We start from the raw sequence: 16,087 nt of genomic DNA on the forward strand, positions 1-16,087 counted from the left end.
TCCACGGTAGACTCAATTCAGTCTGTGTTTCTTGGCTTAACTGGGGTCCATTGGCCCATCCGTTCAGGCATCACTGTAATATTATATTGCATCAATATATTTCATCAAGCCCTCGTGATCCAGATACCAACTTGCAATTCTATAAATCCCGCATTATAACTTCGTGGCCCGCGAGCTTCATGCTAAGCCTTGATTCTGTCCGTAATGTCCATAACGTTGACGACCACTGATCTACATCAATTCAAAATCAAAATAAATTTTTAGTCATTTATTTCCAAAATTTTCATTACTGTCTGTGTGTGATTATCGATTTCTTGGTTGTTTTCTAATCGATTTTTCCAAGTTTCTGTAATTTTTTAATGTGCGTTTAGTTAACTGTGGAGGACAGGACGCAAATGTAAATAAAGACAGGGTGTATTTCAATGAAACTTTTTATTTACTGAAATAAATAAATAAATAAATACAATATAATAGAAGCATAATTTAGAAAAAAGGAAAAAAAAACATTGAATTTATGGTGAAAGAAGCGAGAAAATGAAGCAATTTTTTTTTTCCGGGAAAATTTCCTATTATAAATAATTATATTTACACGTACAAACACAGAAAGTGCATCCGAAATGAATTATGGGAAAAATGCTTCGAACATCGTCCAAAGTTCGAGCCCGAGATGGAACTCCATAAGCTGCCTTGTTGATGACGGTCATGGACGTTGCGAGACACTCTTCCCACTAAGATCCGAAATTGTGGTCGCGGTCGGCGTCGTTGATGTCTAAGCCGCTGGGTAGGCGTGGATGTGTTTGACGAGCGTAGGTACGCCGTTGGTGACGACCGTTGGCAAGATGATGGATGATCCACCTTCGACCTTGTCGCCTTCTGGTGCCAAGTTGCTCAAGTGGTGTCGGTATCCTGCGGCGTTGGCGCTGGAGGAGCTGGCTGAGGTCTGCTGCTGGGTGGTGGTGGTAGAAGAGACCGCGCTGGTAGCCGCTGCGGCCGCCGATTGGGGACCGTATTGGATGGCAGCGTGCTGGCCGTAGTTGCTCCTTGGGACGTATGGGTTAGGTCCGGTGTACCTGATGGTTGGCTCGGCGTTGGCTGACGATGGGTATGGGTTGTGCCTCTGTGGGACGAAGCTGAACGGTCCGGTTGCGTGGACGTGTCTGGAGCCCGTGGAGGATGAAGAAGACGCCGCTCCAGCACCGAATCCTGCTGCTGATGTTCCAGCGGATGCCTGTGCTGGGTGACGGGAACCGGCCTGGGCTGATGGACGGGCCTGTCTAACTGGACCGCCTTGTTGTCCAGCACCAGGGTTCCTTCTCTGAGGTGCTACCTGAGACTGCTGCGCCTGGGAGGCCTGTGGGTGAGGGTGATAAGGAACGTAGGGTCTTTCGATGATAACACCAGCTGGTGGTGGCTCGGCGTATATCTCTACGTTGGCGGGGCTCTGGCTACCCATTCCGGGTTCATTGGACTTGACCTGGGCCCTGAAACCGAATTCATCAGCTACATAGTCGACGTGACGGAAGACACCGTGGGGATCGGTGTAACCATAGCTGCCACGGACGGCGCCATTGTTGTCGGAGGCTTCCTGGCGGTTCATGACGGTGCCGTATTCGTCAGTGCTCTGGTAACCGAAATCGTAGGGCTCGGCCTTGGCTTCTTCCTACGAAGAATTGAAAAGGTGCATGAATATTATTCATAATAACAAGAATTATATACAGCTGTGACGATCTCGGCTATTACGGAATGGGGAATCAGAATTATGGAATGGTGTTTGAACAATCAAGGTGCGTTGTAAACTCACGTAGAGGTGATGATGGTGATGATAGTCTGGGTGAGCATAGTTCGGGGCAAGTTGTTGGGCTCTTGCGCCTTGGTCGTCGACGGAATAATCCTGAGCCGATGCCAACACAAACAGGACGGCTGACAGGAAAATCTATACGAAATAGGAGAAATAAAACAAAAAATTATGATAAGGTTTAAACGGGGGCCTTTACACGGGCTTTAAAAGTCATTTGCACCTTAACACCCCCCCCCCCCCGAAATGAGAATTTCCCTTATCTTCGTGTTCATTACATGTCACTTTCGACCAATTGTGCCCTACCTATCATAGATCACTTATGAAACAAAGAAAGATGTTTGAAAAGAAAAAGATAGAGAGAAAGAGAAACCCATACATAGCTCTTTTATTTTAAATTTTGATAATTTTGTTCCCTTAATCCCTTTCTGATTCCAATTGGAATCACTAACGTTTTTGACTTTCACGGCCCATTCTCCAGGAGAAATGATACCAATCCACAATGATACAATGCACATTGTAGTTCCATTAATCCTTTCAATCCAGAATTATCAGCATAACTCTAACAACATAAACACGTTAGGGGGCCCACATTTACACTCAGAAAACACATTCCGACTTGTACTGAGTCGTTAGAAATTCTCCAGAAGAATGTTTACGAGGTGCATGTACGGTCCAGTAGTAGTAGTAGTAGTAATGGTAACAGTAGTTCCGTTCATTGCCGATAGATAGAGGGCTCAGAAGCCAATCAGTAAAGTCAATGAACATTAGAAATGAGATAAGGGAGATCCATAGGCGTACACAGAACTTTCGGGGGGGGGATTCAATTTTTTTTTCTTCTCAAGGAGGGGGAGGTACGTTTTTTTCTGCAAAATAACTCTATAATCTTGGCTTGAGGGGAGGGGTGGATTAGAACCCTAAAACCCCCCTTTGCGTACGCCAAAAGGATATTTGTATTTTATAAAGGATATTTGTATTTTATAAAGGATATTTGTATTTTATAAAGGATATTTGTATTTTATAAAGGATATTTGTATTTTATAAAGAATATTTTTTTTATTTCATGGTCAGTATAAGTGGTGCTATCTGCTGTTGCAATATGAAGATAGCGACTCGAAGGCTTTGAAAGTTTGGCAACTGAAAGTTTTAAGAAAGCCAAAGAAGAGACGCTTGTAATACGAAAGTCATTTTCAGAAAATTGACACCCTGATATGCTGCTGAGCCTCCCAGATAACCATAGACTAAAGATATAATTAATATAATTATATATTATTCTAACTCTGTGAAGATAACAGTGGTTTACTGTTCAATTGCGATAGGCTGTGTGAGCTCAACTTCATTTTTTCTGTTGATATGTGCGCGTTATTTTAATTTTTGATTGCTTGTGAAACTTCCGAACATTATTCACGTATTTATTGTGTATTTGAATGGTACCAATATTGATTTTTATTTCTCATATGATCGAAGAATGATACACGTAAAAATCATATTTATGGAGTATATACATGAAACTTGGCTAATTCCAGTTTGGTTAATTCGAATTTTCGGATAATTCGAATTTTGGGAATTCCATTTGTTTCCCATTCAATTTGATGTTGAAAAGTTACCTGCTTAATTCCAATTTTTTTCTTTAATGTTTTGGATAATTCGAAATTTGATTCAGATATGCTACATAAGAAGGCCTCCTTTTTTCAAAATTATCGGAGAATTCTCTTGACTTTCAGTCAATCTTTTCCTTATTAGACGGTTCACTGATCTTCCCCATAATATAACATGTAGTTAATATTAAATAAACTGCAATCAAGAAATCGACTTTTTGTCGCGGCTTCGAACAATAAGCAATGTGATTTCGTTACCAGTTCTGTACGCACACACTGGCTTTTGCATTTCCACTGGCTGATGAAATTATACCGGATCTTGGATGAGTTCATTAGCACCTGCCAATGGCTGAAGCACTCGCTACAACTCGGGAAATACGAAAGTGCGCGTATCGGACGGAATTGTCAAAAGTTGGAGTTCTATAATCCCAGTCACTTGTCTAGGGAAAAAATGTTTCGGAATTTCTAGCATCATCGTTTATTTATTTTGGAATATCAATGCAGCTTAGCTAAACTTTTCACCATGACGAAACAAGATTCATTCTCTTGTTCAACCATATCAAAAAAAAAATGTAGTTTACATACGGATGCAGTTAAAAAGTAAAAAATGAAGTCACATTTGAGAGAATCTTCTCATGAAAAGGACGAAAACGATTCTAAGAAAGCAACTGAGGTTGGTCCCTATTCCCCCGTCTGCAGAATCCATGGACATGTTGGAAAAAAATTCGGCAGTTGAAGCTCGAAAAATCGCATTTTTTCATTTTCTAAAAAAATTCAACCTAAAGATTTTGTAAAACTTTTAAGACCATCCAGGGAAAAACAAATGGAAATTACAAATTCACACATGAAATAGTTTTCGCGATCGTTTACGTTTTATACAAACACTAATTCAACAACGAGGACATTGGCGTAGTAAGTGCCATTTAATTAATGCCAAAAACATTCAATGCATTTTTATACAATTATTAAGAGTTTGAAAGTTTAGTTATCTTAAATGGATGAATTAGGTTATTCGAGTTTTGGATGTTTCAATTTTTTTGCTGTCTCCTTTAGCTTCAAGAGAGAGTCCCCTTAGATTCCCCTTGAGCTTCATTATCCAAGTTCAACTGCACATGCGTGGCCCTAACGTATTTATGTTATCAAGGTAATACTGGTTTCTTGTTGTACTGTGATGCCATCTGTTTTCCATACATTGAAGTTAAAATATGTGGCAAGTGCTTGAATTCATATTCATTAGACTAAAGGGCAGTATGATTCAAGTTTTAGAGATCTTCAAAGATATCGGCAGGACAGGTATGTTTATTTATCAAAGTTGTTAATCCAGAACTTGAACGGGAGAATATCAAAAGTGACGTCCCTTGAATTTGCGAGCCCTCAGACACAACGTCTTATAAATATAGCGGGTTTGATAATTAATTTAGCCTAGTAACCATATTTAGACATTTTAATGTGGCAAAAAGTTTACACGTAGGTTTCAAGTTCGCCAAGTTTTAGTAGGATAAAATACAAGAGAAATGAGGTAGTACAAGAGAAAAATCACAAATAGTAAATACAAGAGAAATGAAAAACTATCTTTTTGAATGACAAAAGTGTGCTAGTGCTACTCACTTGTTCTTTCAAAAATATGTAACATGTTATGTACAAAAAAATTATTTTACGAAAAAGGAAAACAAAATTGAATTTTATGAGAGAGAGTGATATAGAACCGCCATCGGGGGAACCCCATGCATGGTACAAAAGGTATAGGCGTTCCTCAAAGTTATTCCTGTAACTTTGTATATAATTTTCTCATGCTTCTTTGAGCATATAATCTGAAGCTCTAATATATATTTTTTCAAATTTTGTACTTTTTTAACATTTTTTTTCATTGTCTTTTTCGTCTAACATGTTTTTGAGAAGGCAGGCGTCGCGGAACAAGAGTTGGCATTTTCAATGCAATTGGGCATAGGCACCCTTCAGAAACACCTACATTGTTCGAACCATGCATGGGGTTCCCCTGATGACGACCAACTGCATAGGCTCTATTTCACTCTCATAAAATTAAATTTTGTTTTCCTTGTTCTTATATAAAATATTTTAAACACCTATAAAACATTCCCTTTATTGTAACAGTGGTTCTCAACCCTGTTTGATTCACGGAGCCCCTTTTTTAGCCTATTATTTCTAAGGAGGAGAGAGTCCCTTATAGTCCTCTTTTTAAGTCTTAATTTTTTTCCCCAATTTACTTATTCATTTCCTGGAGCGGACACGAAGCCTTTGGTAAATGCACGCGTAGCTCAGGTTGAGAATCCCTGCTTTATAACCCACATTAATAGCGTGCTGCACACACGCATTAATAATTGCTATTATTTCCTAATCAACCCCGCGTCTAGTAAGGCTGACACTGGTCACTTCTCTATTTCGTTGGCGTCGGAAAAGTGTAGTGACTGATTTAGAATCAGTTGCATTACTCTACCTCAAACATAATTTTATTCCCAGAACATCACCTGGAACCCCAAGGCATGGGTTTCCCAACTGATACTCCGCGGAACATCGGGTCCTAAGAGGACTTACCTTGGGGTTTAGCAGATATCGAAGGCTATTAATTTTTTCATTGTGGTTGCAATAAAAATATGAAACAGAACTTTGGAAACTTATACCCTAGAAAGTCTTTGTTGGTTGAATTCATAGCCCCCACATCCTGCGACAGGGCCCCAAACCTGGGATCTATAGAGAAGCTCCAGAAGAGACTTTTCACGGGCATAATGAATTTATAGCATTCCTGTATAATGAATTTATAGCGTGAAAAAACAAGAAATTTTCGTCCCTACTACACCAACTCCGGCAATTTCCAACCAGTGGAGTAGGGTGAGAAATGAAGGCTCCATCCATCGATGGTCGCCCTAGGCTCGCTAGAACTTGCGTCTAATGTTATGCCCGGATTTGAACCCATGGACCTTGACGGTAACCTTCATAGTGGAAGACGAGCATCTTTAAAACTGCGCCACTCGGGCACAGTCCCGGATCTCTGTCACCTGTAAGCTAGACCTTTGTGGGGGGGGGGGGGCATGAGTAAATCAGCTTAGACTCGAAATTGAAAAAGGAGGATTACATCTGCCACGACCTCACAAAAAGTAGTAAGGAGGCTACTGTATCTCAGGACAAATTGTAGGCTTTGGAGTTCTTCGCTGAAATACAGTACTTGTCAATTTATGGAACGTGGATAACTTCCATAGCGTTTAGAGAAGATCAGCGGAAGACTATGTCCACTGATCGATAGGCAAGGCCTATCAAGATACAAAATACATAGGCAAGGCCTAAAGTACAAGGACACTGCCCAGGAAGGCTCAATGACAGCGTACGTCGCATCAAAAGATATCAAAAATAAAATGAAAGTGAAAAAAAAACCATTCACAATTAATTTTCAAAAACTTTGATACGTAACTGTCTGACACAACGTTAACAAACACACACACACACAACAAGCAATTCATAAGTTAGTTGGAAACACAAATACACAGAATACAGAGACAGCAAAAATATTGAATTGGAGAAAAATCGCTCTTATACTCGTAAATCACATCTTCGCACGGAATATGAACTGAAAGTGAAAATATTAAAACTATAAAGGGGAAAAAGAATTGAAAGTATACCACAGAAAACGTTATCGAGAACAACACCTGAAGCTGTCTTCCGCTTGGGGAATGCCTATTCGCTAAAGGTGGGTCGCATGTCTTTTCCAGAATTCGACTAGGTGTCACAGTGGGGCATTTGTTGTAGTTGTGACGGAAATTAAAGGCAGTTAAACAAAATAGTTTGACACAGAGAACTTCAGAAGGCTTTCCGTCGTAGGTAAGAACTAAAGGTAGGCCGTAAATCAGCAAAACAGTGGAAGAATGAGGTGCTCGATTGTATGATTCATTAAAACGAACCCACTGAGAGAAACCTCTCGCGAAAATGAGAGCTTTTTTAGTACTATTTTATTCTTTTTTTGAGCCTACTGTGATTTCGAGAGAATCACAGTATCGTAGTTATCTCAGTATATAAATACTCAGACTGACATGTTTAGTCAGGAATAGAGATCTCCACAGCATCATTTAGCCTGGACCAACGATGCTGTTGAGATCTTAGAGGAGGTGTATACGTAGAAGCAGAGGCACCGACATGAAGAAAACATTAAGGAGGCTCAAAGTTGCTGATATTCCCGCATATACGAGACCAAATCACGTACGCAGAAGAGGGAGGGTGCATTGTTTTTACAGAAATCATTGAGTGGCGGTCAGAACCCTCACAAAATTTATTGATCGTGGGGGGGGGGGGTTAAATGGCCTCAGCCCCTAGGTTCCGGTCTCTATACGTAGAAGTGTATATATAGAGGAGGGTATATAGAATGGCCCTATACCTCCTCTAAGGTTGAGGTAGCCCTGAGTAGAACTACCCATAGAAATCTCATGAAAGAGAGAGAGAGAGAGAGAGTGTGTGTGGCTGGTGGGCATATATATACAATGATCCACTTTGTTTATGAAATTCTAAAAAAATTCCTATGGAGGGAACTTAACTCATCAGCTCCAAAAGCTGCCGTCGGACGACAACTAAACCCGCGGTTCGAATCCCAGCATGGAAACATGGCTACAACAGGCTTCGAAATTATAAGGCTATAATACGCACAAAACAAGTTTCAGCTTACCTTCGCTACCATCGTCGTCTTAGTAAAACTTGAGCAAGTATCCGAACAAAACAACACTCGATGATGATGATGGTTCCAACGGACGACACTCGGTATTTATATATCCTTGCGACAAGGTGTTGGCCGTGTCATCTTAACCTCACCGTTCCAATTTTCCATTTTTCCCCCCTCCATCTTACACGTTCCCAGTAAGGAGTAGTCGCCTTCTTCCAGGTGATGAGCCAATTCCTGTGGCTTCCAAAAAAATAAATAATAAATAAATTAAGACAAGAGAGACACAAAGTGTGACCGAAGTCGGCCATTTAGGGTGGAATCCATAACAAAAAAAAACCAAAATAAAAGCGAAGGTGGTTTTCGTTAGAGAAAGTGATGGTTGTTGGTGTGGCCTCAGGGGGATGAGCCGATTGCCCAATTCTCTCCGCTTTGTTTTTACGACGTTTAATTGTTTTTCTTGTTTCTTGAAACTAAAGCTGCTGCTGCTGTGTGTTGTCTCTTGAGAAATGGAACGATTCTCATGGAATATAATTACTAGGAGTGAAAGTAGTTCTTGTCAAATGACAAAGAAAATGATCCTTCTTCGGATTCTTCGTAAAAGTATTTTACTGCGTATGTAATTACGCGCTACAACAGTTTCGGTGTTTCCCCGTCTATAACAATGTATACGAGACGATCGATTGTTATTGAAATGAGGGTGAATTATGAACGAGCCTCGCCCTGTGTAAGAAATTATCGGTATAATTCCCATCGTACATTACAGTGGGAACCTCTCCTAACGGACACTCCCCCGTTAATGAACACCTCCCAGTAACGGACATCTTTTGCGATCCCCGGTCCCGAGTTAGGGCTTTAATGTATTTCACTCCCCGTTTGCGGTCACTCTTCACAGCGGTCAATAAAAAATCAGGCAAACTCTAATTTTTTTCCCCCCGATTTATTAATTTTTGTTCTTAAACCGAGAATCTATCATATTCAACGAAGATGATGTACAATCCGAAGCTCGTGTTGGCAAATACACAGTATAATAAATCGTCAATTAATTACTTAACTTACTGAACATGACTATGGTCCAGGACGGTAAATATTCGAATGATAATGTTAGTTTTGTTTGTTGATAAGTGTGAAGAAAGCCAACATTACGAGACTGATTATGTTATAATGAATGTTCTTACTACTTACCAATTACCAATGTTCTTACCATTTTCACACTTAATATAATTTAATATTACAAAATAATTAATTAATATTGCAAAATATATGCGTGGTGCACGTATCATGTGTGGGCAAAAATAATTATCACTTTTTATTTATTTTGAATTAATCGAATTTATCACTTTTACTGGTGAATACGCATAATATCCGAACGTCGTTATTAAATTTGGCAAAAATTTCTCCCAAATTAATCACTTTTAGCGGCAATTATGCATAGTACCCAAGCACCGTTGGTAAATTTAATAAGTACTAAAAAATTATCGCTTTTACCGGTGATTATGCGTTGTTGGTAAACATGACAAATCGTACCATATGATATACTATACTAACATGGTAATACGAACATGTAGATGTGGTGTATCATTATATCGGGGTATGATCGCAAAATTTGCCATTATTATATCCGGGTAAGACCGTAAAATTTGCCATTATTATATTGTATGATCTTTATATTGATCATTATATTGTATTATATTATTTGATCATTTTTTTCGCACCCCACGGTCATTTTCTGCACACTAGGGCCTAATTAGACCGTGACCTACAATTTATTGCCGATTCCGAACGGCAGGCTTATTTTTTATACTCATCGAGAGGTTGGTGCGCTAACCCCTCGATGGGGGACTCCCTGCGGTAGCAATTTTTCCTGTGGTCATGTCGCCGTTTCTGTTGTACCCCAGTGTCAGAAGAAAAGTTATAAAATAATTCCATATTTATATTCGACTTTCCAACTTTACATCGGAATTATGCATAATCACCTCTAAAAGTGATAAAAATGCAATGGAATATTTAAGAAAACTTCTTTTATCAAGACGATTGGTAATTATGCATAATCATCAATGTATCGCTTCTTCAGTATCTTATACATTAAAATGTATGGGGGGAAACCTATTGTGATCGAAAACGAGCGTAGTATGTGAAACGAACATACATGTGAAAGCCATATAAACGAGGTTCCATGTGTATATATCATACCTCCCAATTACCGGACACGTCACCTTAGTGGTCAAAATATTTAGTTCCATGGGTGCGCGCATGGCCCCCACATCTTGGAGCGGCGCCCCTAGGCTGGGATCTTTTGCGGGCCCTCCGGTCAGACTTTTCACGGGCCCCTTCTATAGTTAATTCATAGCGTGAAAAAGCAAAAAATGATGAGAACTGTCCCGGGCCCCACGGCTAGAGCTCTGTCAGCCCCCTTCCCTTTGTGGGGGCCATGGGTGTGCGTTATCGAGAGGTTCTACTGTATTACAAGACAGCATCTGAATTGCTTGTCGATTCGGCATAAACTAACCGTTTTGAATTAACGACATTTGTACACAGTTGTTCTGTTAGCCAGAGCCATGACAACATTTAGGTGATCCCCGGGTTAGTTAATTAGTAACAATATGTTAATGTGCTCCGAGCGATCAACGGTATGGGCCAGAGGTGCACTTATAGTTTTTTCGCCTGCGGCCTACACAGGGGGGGGGGGGGCGATGACTTCCTCCGAAGAGCTGAATTATACAGGAAAAATAGGTCTGTGTAAAATACGGGACAATCCAACGAACCTACGCAACAAATCTCCCAGTGAGTTCAGTCAATATATTCAGTGAGCTTTCTTCTTGTTGGGGGTTCTATGCATGCTCGTCCCACCACATCACTAATCCTCGGGCAAAGTGATATTCCGGTGGTATATACTTATCTGGAAGTTAACCGTATATACATTACGGCTTACATAATGTATAAGAGAATCATAGTGTACCATCTCGTATCATGTAGGCTTCCTATGGACACGAGGACCCCCAAGCCCTGTCCGCAGAACGGCATGGGGGGGTTAAGATGACCGCCGTTCCCTGGACAGCTCTGCTGGATTGTAAAAGTAGTCATATTTTTTCGTAACATTTAACTTGAAAGCTTTATTTCTTCACATCTCCCCGTGGCCCCACTTCACCAACTTAGATTATCCCAGGACCACGAGGAGGGGGGGGGGGTTGCATATGGGCTCAGGTTTAGAACCACTGCTGTATGGTGTTTTTGTTTCCTGCAGTTAAGTTACATTATAAAATTTATCTTAAAATAAGCACGATTTTTATTCTTGGAACACACTCTCAAAGTCACTCTTTTAGTTATTAGACATGCTTAGACACTTTTTTGTTCACTCACATGTTTGTATGCTGTTTTGGTTACTCACATTTTACACTCGCTCTAGGTCACGCTTTTGGTCACTCACTGACATGATTCCTTGCTTTATGAGTCACTCTTTTGATCATTTACAGATGCTAGGTCATTCTTTTTAGTCATTTGCATACTTACACGCACTCTAGGTCATAGTTTTGGTCATTCATATGTTTTCGCCCTTTCTTGGTCAATCTTTTGGTTATTCATATGTGTGTGCTGTACACGCTCTAGCACATTCATATTCTTGCTCACGCTCTAAGTCACTCCTTTGATCACTCACATGCTTGCAAACTCTTCAGATCACTCTTTTGGTAATTCACAAACCCCTTGCTGTCTGGGCAGAGACGGACTTATTGAGATTTATACAAATTTAACCGCCCTTCCTCCCATTCTACTAACTTTCTTGGTCCCTAATATCTCGAATTTGCCGCCCTGGGCCATAAGCCCGCTAAACCAACACCATCGACAGCAGAAGGCCTCCGTGCGAAGCTCGTGACGTCACTGAAGAAGTCCATTTCACCTATAGTCATTGTATTTACTGCAAAAAAAAGGTAAAGATATCGCATGCTTCGGCCTACTGTAGCCCAATGGCTACAGGTGAAATATGTCGAAGCTTCGCACGGAAGCCTTCTGCTACAGATGGTGTTGGCCAAACCCCCCTGTGAACACGCCACCGAGCATTTATAGAACGTTGCTATCTAATGAGCATAATTGGAGCCAAAAGTGCAATTATTTGTTTCTATACAGGGCATGGGCGGCGATACCGGGGGGGGGGGGAAGGCACCTTCAAATGTGGAGTCGATTGATCTAATGTATGTGTGTATAGATGAATTGGCATTAACATCTTTGTGCCCTCCCCAGCAATAACGACCATGCCCCCCCCCCCCACCTAGACTTTGAAGTCTATCACCGCCTATGGCAGTAATGGTAACTCGTGGGAAAAATTGGCCAAAATTTGCCCAAGTGGGAAATTTCTTAGCATTTATGGGAAATTTTGAGAGCTCATCAAACAAAAGAATTTTTTGAAAAAAATAAAGAAATGAATGCAGTACAATACTTTTTTATTGTAAAATACTTGATAGGGTATTTCCCCCGCTAGATGGCAGCACATTTTCCAGAATGCGTGGGGAAAAATTTAGTCAAAAGGGAAATTTTTTTGGGAAATTTTGCTGGAAGAGAGGTTACCATCACTGGCCTATGGTATAGGGGTTTTAGTCCGATGAAACGAATGATAAAAATGATGTCCGTGACCCTTAAATAAAAGTTATTTAAATGGGCTTTTTGCCGAAAATTTTTTATTTTATAACAGGGGGTGACCGTTATAAGGGGTTTACTTTATTTTAATGAATTTTTAATTAATTTGTATTTTAGTTCTTGTGTTTCCTGATATTGCAATACTTATTAAAATTGAGAATTGAAATGAAAATTCGAGGCGTAATTATAAGGTTCTAGAAATCGATCGAATAATTAGATTCGCATCGTTCGTTGCGGGGGCCCCCCCACAACGGAAAAAAAAAGGCTGGCTGGGACCCTGCCCATCGGAACAAGTTCTTGTAGATGAAGAAGCAAGTTTTTATTCTTAGAAGAAACAAGGATTTACTAATGGTAATGGACTATTTTCCAACTTCAACGTATTATGTGTGTGTGGGTGTCAATTAACCTGAAAAAAGTACCGTTTCCAAACGCTATGCTGCTACCTTCTTATTTTCTCTTCAAAGGCACTTTTCCGTCTTTAATACAACGAAATATAGACCATTTGCGGTTCTTACGAACTATTTCTATAAATAATAGAGCGGTAGCTAATAGCGAGAAAATTATATTTAAAGCATTTTTTGTCTTTGTATAATTATGTCATCAGCAATTTTTCGTATATCTTTTTAACTGGAAAGATCCGGTTTTGGCAAATTCACAGCAATAACGGATGGATTGTTCCTGTGGGGAAGAGAGGGGGGGGGGTATTTTTCGGTATCATTTTGATCATTCTTTTACACCAGTGGTTCTCAACCGGTGCTCCACGGAGCCCTTAGGGCTTCTTGTGCATTCTCCAGGGGCTTCGCGGCCGCTTGAGAAAAATAAAAAAACATTCAAATTTAAAAAAAAAAAAAATTATAAGTATTTTTAAATAGCACAAACTGTATATATATATATATAAAATCAGTAACTTTGATGAATAATTAAAAAGATTGGCTTACGGGGCTCCGCCATAGAATTTTTTTTTATTAAAAAGGGCTCCGCGAGTCAATAAAGATTGAGAATCGCTGTTTTACACTATTCGAAGAGTTTCCCAACCTTTTTTGCCCCATCACCCCCTTCAGAATTTTTTTTCTCCCATCGTTCCCAACGCAATCTAACCCATAGGATCCTATGTTATACTCGTAGCTTCTACCGCCCCCTGGAACTTTCCATCGCCCCCCACGTTGGGAACCACTGATTTAGACCATAGATTCCCAACCTTTTTCGTCCCATCGCGCCCTTCAGAATTTTTTTTCTCCCATCGTCCCCAACGCAATCTAACCCATAAGATCCTATGTTATACCCGTAGCTTCTACCGCCTCCCCCCTGGAACTTTCCATCGCCCATGTTGGGAATCACTGATTTAGACCATAGATTCCCAACCTTTTTCGTCCCATCGCGCCCTTCAGAATTTTTCTTCTCCCATGGAACATTGCATCGCCCCCAACGGAATCACTGATTTAGACCAAAACCTCATTGTTTGGAAACCGCTTCCGAATGGTGCATAGATATTGTAGTGGATATGCTTCTGAGAGGGGTATTCTACACTGGTGCGATACTTAGAGCGATGCAGATACCTCTTTCGTGCAGGAGAGAGCGCGCGCAAGAATGTGTCTCTTTTTAACAACGCGCTCTTGAACGCAGCGTTCCTAACCGCCCTCCAATCCTTCGCGCAAGAACGTCCCGCTCCGGGCGTGCGGGGAAGATTGTACGTGTAAAGGGGCCTTAAGAGACAACAAAGATGAACTTGTCTAACAAATGAATATCTATCAAGATGATCGTCGCCAAATTCGAAAAGTGCTTTATAGACAAAGCAGGATTTATAGTTTTGCCGCCTGTGGACAAAATACACACATGTTGCCGTCTTTTCCGCATTCAGGTCTAATTTTCTTCAACACTCATTCCTCAAATTTTCTGCCCTGGGACATAGCCCGCTCAGCCCTAGCACTTGCAAATACGCCCCAGGCTCTTATAGTCACTCTTTTGATCGCTCATTGACCTGGTCCTTTGTTCTTAAGTTCATTCTTTCGGTCACTTATTAATCTAGTCCACCGCTCTCCGTCTGTTTTGGTCGCTTGCACACACCTGTAGGTAACTGTTTTGGTCATTCAAACGCTTGCACATAATTTTGGTCATCCACATCCTTGTACACACACTCAAGGTGACTCTTTTAGTCGCCCACTTGCTTGAACAGAAAAATAATCATGACTCACGGCCAGTGTTTCCCAACGGTCGGGCCTCTCGCTTCCAAAGGTTGGGAACCATTGCTCTAGGCCAGTGGTGCGCAAACTTTTTGAGACTCCCTTTTGACCAACAAATTTATCGGCGACGTCCCGGTTTTCCGGGACATTCCTATTTTTTTGCCAGTAAACGTGTTTTTCCGAACACTTGTTAATTAGGCGATATTGACTTCAACAGAGAGACGTTAAATTTTTTTAATACCATATAAATATTTACTTTGTTTTTTGATGTACTTAGTGTCCCTTATGCAAAGTCGAAGTGTATGGTCCTTGATTTTCGTATACAGGGTGATTAAGAATCATCTGATTTCAAAATGATTCTACACTTGAAATCAACCATTAACAAAAATTGTTCATAAAATGTAGACACATTTCCCCCCCCCCCTCCCCGTATATTCGCATATTACTTATCAATCTATTCTGTGTTTTTAATTTTTAAGAGATATAAATTTTAAAATCTGTGATTCTAAGGTCGTGATTATACTATACAATTTTGATAAAAGTTCTTCCATAAAACTTGAAAATTGCTACCAATAATTGTACTGGTTACATTTGCTCAAATGCGCCCGATAGGCTTATTGGTTGTATTTTTAACTTATGTAAAATATATTTCATGAAACTTTTATAGTGTAATCCCGGCCTTAGTCACCTGCTTGTAAAAGTACTAACTCGATATCGACCTCCGCATGCAAGAATGTACAAATTTTTCTTTTTTTTTTTAACCAGCTGTTCGGATACCGTTTTGCTATCTAAGTTGTGCCTGAAACGCGAATGTGTACCCCTATTAAAACACCATGTTACAAAACACTTTAGGAGCTAGTACACTTCAGCAAGTACACATGAGGTACTTGGGCCGTAACACGTAGGCACATGTATCTAGATGGTCATAGGCCCACCCACATACTGCGTGGGAAAATCTCTCGGTTGCCACACATTGGATCTGAGAGTAGGAGGCTGTGCACTGATGCTGCCGGGAGGGGGGGGGGGTGTTGGTAAATTGACCTTCCAAACATAACATCACGATGGAAGAATTGGTGAAATTGGCCTAATAATAGTCAGAAAAATCACACAAGAATGGATGTGCCTACTAAAAACTCAAGTTTCAAACACTCTAAACATGCTATACCAATGGGGTATATTATACTATAAACAATGGGGAATTTATTACATTTCATGCGGTGATTGCCCT

General features: G+C 40.3%; 1 protein-coding gene across 1 annotated transcript; it reads right to left on the reverse strand.

The window, feature by feature from the left end:
• Window positions 1-420: 420 nt before the first annotated feature.
• LOC149089091 (uncharacterized) lies at window positions 421-8,124 on the reverse strand. The gene is made up of 3 exons (XM_089239620.1): window positions 8,060-8,124; window positions 1,802-1,933; window positions 421-1,660 (listed from the first exon to the last, which is right to left on the reverse strand). Exons 1-3 carry the CDS (start codon window positions 8,069-8,071, stop codon window positions 770-772), a joined length of 1,035 nt encoding a protein of 344 aa, XP_089095746.1. The 5' UTR covers window positions 8,072-8,124; the 3' UTR covers window positions 421-769.
• Window positions 8,125-16,087: the final 7,963 nt, after the last annotated feature.

Source organism: Pholcus phalangioides, unplaced genomic scaffold (genome assembly GCF_987345545.1).
Source record: "Pholcus phalangioides strain wild (caught in Gottingen) unplaced genomic scaffold, Ppha-v1.0 ptg000002l_1, whole genome shotgun sequence".
NCBI classification, from domain to species: Eukaryota; Metazoa; Arthropoda; class Arachnida; order Araneae; family Pholcidae; genus Pholcus; species Pholcus phalangioides.

What these genes read in the sequence shown, in the direction of transcription:
- LOC149089091 (XM_089239620.1), bottom strand. An exon ending in ATCACCATCATCACCTCTAC is followed by an intron (nt 1,661 to 1,801) that starts GTGAGTTTACAA and finishes AATTCTTCGTAG; the next exon opens with GAAGAAGCCAAGGCCGAGCC.